The sequence below is a fragment of the Amblyomma maculatum genome, chromosome 8 (genome assembly GCF_055883805.1).
Source record: "Amblyomma maculatum isolate TAMU_Amacu chromosome 8, ASM5588380v1, whole genome shotgun sequence".
NCBI lineage: Eukaryota > Metazoa > Arthropoda > Arachnida > Ixodida > Ixodidae > Amblyomma > Amblyomma maculatum.
Genome location: NC_139351.1, coordinates 123,993,477 through 124,001,949, shown reverse-complemented (window position 1 = coordinate 124,001,949; position 8,473 = coordinate 123,993,477). Strand labels below are relative to the sequence as shown.

General features: G+C 42.9%; 2 protein-coding genes across 5 annotated transcripts in view; one reads left to right on the top strand and one right to left on the bottom strand.

The window, feature by feature from the left end:
- Window positions 1–503: 503 nt before the first annotated feature.
- LOC146182460 (RNA demethylase ALKBH7, mitochondrial) lies at window positions 504–6,203 on the bottom strand. The gene is made up of 4 exons (XM_084577585.1): window positions 5,883–6,203; window positions 4,904–5,077; window positions 2,713–2,837; window positions 504–945 (listed from the first exon to the last, which is right to left on the bottom strand). Exons 1-4 carry the CDS (start codon window positions 6,201–6,203, stop codon window positions 825–827), a joined length of 741 nt encoding a protein of 246 aa, XP_084433711.1. The 3' UTR covers window positions 504–824.
- A 159-nt stretch (window positions 6,204–6,362) lies between these two features.
- LOC146182459 (uncharacterized) overlaps window positions 6,363–8,473 on the top strand; it is a 28,550-nt gene continuing 26,439 nt past the window's right edge. The window contains exons 1-2 of one of the 4 annotated variants that reach the window (XM_084577581.1): window positions 6,363–6,483; window positions 6,690–6,807. In XM_084577581.1, the coding sequence (XP_084433707.1) occupies window positions 6,481–6,483; window positions 6,690–6,807 (121 nt within the window). In that variant the 5' untranslated portion in view covers window positions 6,363–6,480. Of the gene's footprint in view, window positions 6,484–6,556; window positions 6,808–8,473 lie in introns of those variants that run through there. The other 3 variants (XM_084577582.1, XM_084577583.1, XM_084577584.1) reach the window with 3 other exon arrangements.

The following is an 8,473-nucleotide window of genomic DNA, read 5'->3' as shown; positions in this document are numbered from 1 at the left end:
GCCCACTGTCCACCCTCCGGTCGAAAATATTTTCTTCCCCGGTGACTGTGAGACTTCGCCCCTAGAACGCAAGGCCGCAAAATGTTTTTGAAAAGAGTAACTAATAACGCAGTTACAGCCACCGCAATCACCGCAATCACCCGATTCTGTCATGCTTCTCTCCTTCCGTTCCCTCGCAAAGGCTTTTCACTCTCCTGCCCGAGGTCGTCTAGCCTCCGCAAAACAAATTCCCCTTCCTCCTCAGCGTTTGGCGGGAGGTGGGGCGTGGCACTCCGCGAGCGCGGAAAAAAAAAAAAAAAAAAAAACGGCCGAGGGAGCGCGCGCCGCTGCATTCAGTCTGGCCGTGGCGAGGGAAAAGCGCGCAGCGAGCGGTAGACACCCATCCTTCTCCCGTCAGTCAGCGAGACGAACCAATGGACGTCGTTCGCGGTACGTACGTCATTACTGTGGCCCGTCGGGCCAGCGCAGGAAACGGGGAAGCTGGCTTCCCAAAGGAGAGCATGAAAGAGCTTTGAATTGTATTTTCGATGCTTTGCGGCGCGCGTCACTGCAGCATTTTGCACAGACTATCTCCGGTACCTGATCGAAACACTGGGCTCCTTTGCTTAAAAGGGCCTTCCCTGAACAGTGGCCCTTTAATGCCCAATGTGTGCAGAGGTTAAAAACAGACAACTGGTTTTTGACAATTTCTTGACTTCCTTACCGGAAGGACATTGCATATACACACATATGATGACCCAAAAATATTACCTCACACTGCAACAGCCCTGGATTTTAAATTAAAAACTAGATTTATCAGCACAAGTACTCTGTGCTTGTCCCTGTCAACTTGGCTCATTCCGGCAAATCACAGACAGCCTCCTCGTCTTGTGCACGGGAGAAGAGCCAAAGATAGAGTGCTGGTTGGACAATATCTCGTGTGTGTAGTCGTACCTTGCTGCTCCTCTGCAAATGGCAATAGAGACAAAGGAAAAAAAAAAAGATTTACAGGCAGCCTAGGAATGAAAAGGGCACAGAACGCAGGTGCAAAGACATTTAAATTCAGTGAAATCGGAAGGGTCTTAATTGTAAATATACATGCATCGACAATGTTTTTCCCAAATCAACTAACAATTCTACAAACTGGCAGCTCTGATGCAGAAATATTAGTGTTTTCACTTAAGAAGCCCTGTACGCAATGACCAGCCTACTGAAGTATTAAAGTAAAGTATTACACTAATACAGCTATTCACAGATTACCAAACTGCTAGAAATAGGTGCACTGAAAGCTCCAGGTATTTGTTTCATAGCTTTGTGGGTAAACACTGGACTTCTCAGGCCCAGTTATACTCTCTGTCAATAACATATAGCATTTAATTTTTACCATAAACACAGTAAGACATGGCAATGGTTAGGCAACTGACATTCTCTGCATAATACAAGTGAACTAGAAAAAGTTTAGGTGAAGAATTTCACGTATCTTTCTGCTATATAATAAACAAATCGTCATCATCATTAGCCAGACTATACCAACTGCAGGCAAAAGCCTCTTCCATATTTCTCAAATTAACCCAGTTATGTGCTAGCTGCATCCATTTTACCCCTGTGAACTTCTTAACCTCATCTGCCCACCTAACTTTCTACCGCCCCAGCTACTATTTCCTTCCCTTGGAATCCAATGATGCCCTAAGTGACCATAGGTTATTCTCTATTCGCACTACATGCCCTCCCCATGCCCATTCCTTCTCGATTTCCACTGGAATGTTATTAACTCGAGTTATCTCTCTGACCCCCCTACGTGCTACTTATCTCTTAACGTTACATCCACCATTTTTTTGTTCCAGAGCCATCTGCATTGTCCACAGCTTAAGTATAGAACCCTTTTCATTAGCCTCCACGTTTCAGCCCCATAGGCCAGTACAGGTAAGATGCAACTGTTATACACTCTCCTCTTGATACTGATAAGCTGGTAGTCATAATCTGCAAGTACCTGCCAAATGCACTCCATCCCGATCTTATTCTCCTAGTTATTTCCTTTTCAAGGTCCGGATCTGTGGTTAGTAAGTAGACATATTTGCCTACCATTTCCAGTGCTTTGCTCATTTCATTATTACTCGCTCATTAGCATCCAATCAGGCACAGCCCTATGACAAAGGAAAACTATACAGCTTTTATAGAAACTTCACAGCAGAAAAAGAAAATATTTGTCCTGGTCTGAGGACATTTTTTCTTCAACCATGAAATTTACATGGAAGCTGTGTAGCTTTCCTCTGTAGCTATATGAATTTGCTTGAGTGGATTCTAATGAGTATTTACTTCGTTAGTACACATCTACCTTACCTAGGGGGATTCCCCTACTCATTTGACTAATATTTTTGCCAGAAACAATTATTGTAAGGCCACCTAGACATAGTTATTGGCTGTCTTTTTGACGAAGCTCACTGAAGAACAGGAACTCAATATATACAGCAACACATTACAAGAAGTGTACAAATGCAGTATCAAACAAAAAGCAGCACTAGCAAATGTATTCTTTCTTTTCACTGCTTTAGCAAAGTGCAGAAGCTATGTGACCAAATGTTAGTTGCCCAAAATGCCTAGCAGCATTGGAAAGAATTATGAAACAACTTTTGCCTGAAATATAGCCTAAATTAGGAAGAAGCGGCATTTAACACAATAACTCAACTATTTATCTTTTGAGCACCACAGGGAGGTAGTGGAACCGTGAAATACCTCATTATGTAAAGTGATCGTCTTCTCAAAAAAATCTTGACCCATTTCTCAGGTTTCTTCTCATGGACAAGTTTCATGACGCTGGACGATAGAAGTGACAACCCTGCAATTGTGTTGCCACAGAACTGAAAAGAAAAGACAAAGATTCCTCATTTAACACATTAAGTACAAAAACCCCATTAAAGCCTCTCACAGTTAAAGTTCACTCCACACGGTATGATAAATGAGCACCAGATATGTCTGCATGACTAAAAGAACACATTTACAGAACAAAACAATTTTGCAACCTACTCATCACTGGTGTCTTTTACTCGAAGGACTAAGGGCTGTAAAAAAAAAGGGGGGGGGGGGGGGGGGGGGCATGACATTTCTTTCTTTGGCATGACACTTTCAGAAGCAACTGTGACACCTGTGCTCATAACAAATTCTAATATAGTTTCCCTCCCCTTAATCAAGGCTTGCAATACAGTGCACAATTTCTGATTGCTAATAAGTTAAAAAAAACGTTATTTTATACTTGCATTGGCAAAAAGCCTTGATGCCAAAAGCCTCCTAGACTTCCTTCACTTTCCAGCCAGCTGTATTAGTCTAGAAACTCAATAGCCTTACACATCATGAATGGACAAGACAGCATCCCTCCAAAAGGACAGAAGGGTACTATGAGTTGAGTTACAAGTTAATCTAAAAATGTATGCGCAAGCTACAGAGTGCATTTTTTGCACATAATTACAAGAATTGCTTTCACATGCACCTGAGAAGCATTTCTATTTATTGCCCAGTCCTTGTTTAACAATAGTTTTATAAGTGGCGGCACTGTTTTCATTCATTTTGTTTTTGTCCAATGCTACATCTCTCCGCATCTCTCACGCAGTTAGTGAGACCTAAAAGCTAAGACTCCATGTCGCTTACATTGTTCGGCTATCACACTCAGGGCTATGTGACATGTACAGAGTCAATCACACTTGTCTAGAGCGCCTGAGCGATGCGGTGCAGAGGAAGTAAACTTGAATTAAAAGGCAGGCACTAACTTTTAGTGATCATACTTGCACTCTAGTGCAACAGCGAAGCCATGTGAACCGCACAAACACAAACACACTGCCTGAAACAGAGCAGTTGCATGAAGATTTCACTTAATTTACTCCGCAGCACAGTGTGTAAAAACATTGTCATGCAGCCATTTATAAGTGATATCTCAAAGGCCCTATTAGCAGTGCATTACATGTGGAGTGAATTGCTCAGTAAATTATTTGTTCCATTCATGACCTGAAGGCTGAGGAATCACACAGATGTATGACATTGCTGGTCAAGCACTTTAACTATAATAGATGTGCAGATGTTGAGACCTGAGATATAACAGCTTGGGGAGGGGGAGGTGAGAGAGGGATATAACATTCAGCACTGCTGCCATTTCTTCACTTGCAAACTGTGTTTTGCTTGCATTTTTACTGCCATTATGTGAGTTTAAATGTCCAGCCAGTAACAAATAAATCAAAAGACTATAGTTCAACCAGAACTGATCACAACCCTGTGGTCATTGTTTTTTGCATGCCTAAAACTATCACAATGATTAAGGTGTGATTCAGTGAAAGTCATGGCAACGACCATATTAATTTTATCCTGTCTTTACTATGATGGAGAACAAATTTGCAATACTGTGTGACTGTAACAGGTTTGCGTGCTACTAGTAATGACTAAAGAGGTTAGAGCGCTATGTTTTTGAGCTGTGGCTTTTACATGGTAATGATAGTAAAACACTGACTACCGTCGGATACAATCACCACACAGTAACCACACGCACCACCACAGTCTGCAGCAACTATAACATGCATGTCCTCTGTGACAGAAAGCAGTCCATTATTAAAGCTTTTCTTGTTCTTGCTAAAAGGCTAACCATCCCACCAAATTATAAGCTCAAGAATTTCAACACCCTGGCTTCATTAATATAGCCAAATATAAAGACTGCTTTTGTTTAGCGTTCAGCAAAGCTAAACACAGCATATGCCACTGCTGTTATTTAAAGTTGTATCCTACTATGGAAAACATGTCCTTGCTTACACATTAGTTGAGACTACCTAAAGTCACAAAGTGTGAATACGGATAGGAAATGATACCTGATCCTCTTGGCTTTACTTATTTTTCATTCAGAAACAGCATCAACAGCAAGGGTGTAAATTGATAAAAAATCTCTCACCCGAACACTGTCCACGTGTGGCTTTATGTGGCCGTCTTCGAGCAAATCGAGACAGTGAACATGTTGTATCTGGTTCACCTCAGGTGGGAACGCAAGCGCACGGACTCGCCCCAATATCGCTTCACAAGCAGGAGACCACGTTTTCCGCTCTATCTCTCGATATCCATGAATCGCCTGAAAAAAAAAAAAAAAAAAATGCGGCGAGGAATGACACACTAAATGCAATAACAATCACTTGGCACCGACTGAGTTTTAAGCAGCATTCAGATCACAAACACGTTTTTCTTAATTAGCACATAAAGCGACTGAATTGCGAACACGATATTTGGTCTGAAATATCCTGCAAGCTTCTCTTTAGGAAGCGACGAAGCGAAAACCACGTGCATTTGGACTTCGAAACAGCTTTCAACTCTTACATTCCTAAGTTAGGTTTGGTTTAATGGTTTGTGGGGTTAAATGTCCCAAAGCGACTCAGGCTATGCGAAACGCCTTATTGGAGCACTCCGGAAATTTCGACCAAGTGGGGTCTTTATCATGCACTGACATCGCACACCACACGGGCGCCTTGCTTTTCGCCTCAATCGAAAAGCGGCCGCCGAGGCCGGGATTCGATCCCGCATACTAAGTTACTTTTGCCATCGCAAGTTATTGGTTACTGTCGTTACGGACAGCAGCTAGCACTGAAAAAGTATGCTTTACTTGTCAAGATAGGTGCGGCGTGCACGCGAAACTATTATGGACAGCTCCAACTATAAATGTTGGATAGGTGGGGTTTAGCGTCCCGACACTGCAGATGAGTTGTGAGAGCCGCCGTAGTGGAGGGCTACAGATGAATTGAGATCACTTGGATTCACTAACGCGTGCTGGCACAGCACAGCACAAGGGCGTTTTAGCACTCGAATAAATGGGTGAATAAAACGGCGGGGAAAAACACAACGGGGAAAAGCACACTGAAAGCGATGTCATCACGCCTACTAACATCGTCCCAGTGGCTACTTTCGTACCGCAGCCTCTTAAACTGAGGCTCGATTTCGGCCAGCAGCGTCGTCTCTTCTTCGGCCGTCACAAATTCGTCGTACACCGACATCGTTTGGGTCACCTCAGCTAAAGTGTCCGAGTCGGAACCTTCGAAGTGAGTCTTTATGTACTCTTCTGCTGGCGCTGTCTGCTGCTTCGACGCATCACTGATGTCGACCTGAACCGAGCACAACCTTCGTGTAGATTCAAAGAGCGCTGATAAATAACTAGAGCGAATTTTCGATGCCGACAGCGCAACACGAGCCCGTACGACGGCGGCCATCTTCAAATTTTCACACACCTTGATTTCGGTTTCGCTTTTGAGCAGTGTGTTTGGTCATGTAAATAATGCGCGTCTTTAAATTATAAGTATTATATGACAACCCAGAAGGGATTTATAACTAGATATATATGAGTAGAACTGATAGAAGTTTTGTCTTTCGATCCGTTAACATGCTTACAAACTGTCCGTCAACCATGTCCGTCAAGCAAACGCGGCATGTGTAAACGGTGTTAAAACCGACGTAATTTGTAAACGCTTTACTCTCGCCGCTATCTCTATGGTAAGGACGAGAGCAACTTCTTTATTACACTGACACTTACTGCGCACTCATTGCCCAGGCTTCATTTCTTTGCTCTTCTTTTAAGTATAAATTCGTTGAATTTCGGGTGCACGTGATCCAACGTCAGCATGGCGCCATGCGACCATGTTCTTGATTGGGCATTTCGTGCCAAGATGTACTGATCTTTGTGCCTTTGTTTCCTCCAGCAGCCTGGACCGACAATGAGCCCTACCGATAAAGCAGTCCCGAAGCTGTCCCTTCTTGCACAATTCGACGACTTCTGCCGGCAAACTGTTGTCGACGATGACGAAGAGATATTACGCAGTAAGTGTTTCACTTTTGTAATTATAATTGTTCCCGCCGTGGTGGCTCAGTGGTTGGAGCTCGACAGTTGAACCCAACAACGCCGGTTCAATCCCGGCCGCTGCGCGCCCACCTTTTTATGGAGCTAGGCGAAAAGAAACAAGTCGCTTGTGCATATTATATGCGATGTCACGTAGAATCTCAGGTGGTCGAAAGTTACGGAGCCCTCCACTACGGCGGCCCTCAAAGCCTGGATCGCTTAACTTGTCTGTTTTTATGTGAAAGCTTTGATTTCGCTGCGGTGTATCGTATGTTAATAAGGTACAATATAGTTGGAAGAAAATTAAAATTACCTCATCTTTGCGTTCTGCTGTCCTCTTGGCTGTATGCTAGGACGGCTTGGTCGAAGTTTCGTGTTCGCGTACAGGCCCTTTTCAAGCTCTATCCTCAGTGCCTAGATTCGGAAACCTTGCAAACATTTTAGTGAAGATACATTGGGGGAACAACCACACCGACTTCGCTTTCGTTTGATTACGCTCTTGCTTTCGAAATTTCTAACTTCGTTTTCTTTACTGGGCACTACTTTGAGAGCAGATCATCTCCGATCTTGCATAAGGCCAGGAATATATAGTATATGCTTGCAAACATGCCAGTTAAAAAGAAGTAGTTAGAAAACCATATGGAAGGAAAGCTGTGCTTATGTATAATGTATAGCTAATCATGCCAGAACCTTCTCGTGATTGAGATCTGGGATTTGTACATGCTTAGCTGTGTGTTGCGGAGTCTCGTTCTGGAAGTTTTGAAAGCAGACTCGTTTGATCAGTACATGAATTGCAGATACTTGTTATGTCCCCAGCAAATTTTTGCAAACACTATGTATGTGAGCCTTAATTTTGGTGTGCTGTGGCGAATAGGTGAGCCAGGGAATTTATGGGGATGGTACCCATGCTGATATTATTAAACTCCGCGCAAAAGGTTGTTAAGACATGATGAAAAGTGTCAAGGGATTTACACAATGAATGGACCACTAGTCTAGTACTGTTTAAAGTGCATTTCACCATGGAAATTGCTAGCTACTAATGCCAGAGTCGCTTGATCTATAGGTGCTACCTTTCTTACCGTAGCTGTTGCATATTATGATGATGCAATGCTCGTAGAAAATTATGCAAGCTGTTACTGTTCCTGAGGTTCTCTACTGATGTTGTAATGTGCAATATTTTAATGTACTATAAATTATACTCAATACAAGTTTTGGCATGTCCAAAGCGGTTCAGTTGATGTTTTTACTTTACATCAAATAATTGCATGTTCATGGAAGGGATCCAACAAGTAAAAACGTTGAACAGGCATTGCTCTCTTTTTTTTAACAGCTAAATGGATTAATTTTGAGCACCATTATGGTCACTGTGCTCTAGAGCTGAGCTCCTACCGCATCTCATGTGTTGCAGCTCGTATTGAGCACAATAGTAGTGAATAGCTTGCATGTGATGTCACATAAGTGAGTTCACTGCGGCAGTGGCTATGTTTATGAACCTCTTGGCTAGTGTGTATAGTCCAAGATGGATAAACAGACGTGTTGTATACCGAGCTCAGGTAATTATTATTTTTTCTTGAAATAACTCCTTCTTCAAGTGCGAGGCCCTTTCTCGAGGGCCACAAATCGCGGCTGATTGTATTGGTACGTGTT

Coding starts and splice junctions, on each gene's coding strand:
- LOC146182460 (XM_084577585.1), bottom strand. CDS start 6,203: ATGGCCGCCGTCGTACGGGCTCGTGTTGCGCTGTCGGCATCGAAAATT. Junction 5,078..5,882: donor AAAGTAGCCACTGGGACGAT/GTTAGTAGGCGT, acceptor TTTTTTTTTCAG/GCGATTCATGGATATCGAGA. Junction 946..2,712: donor CGATCACTTTACATAATGAG/GTATTTCACGGT, acceptor TGCCATTTGCAG/AGGAGCAGCAAGGTACGACT.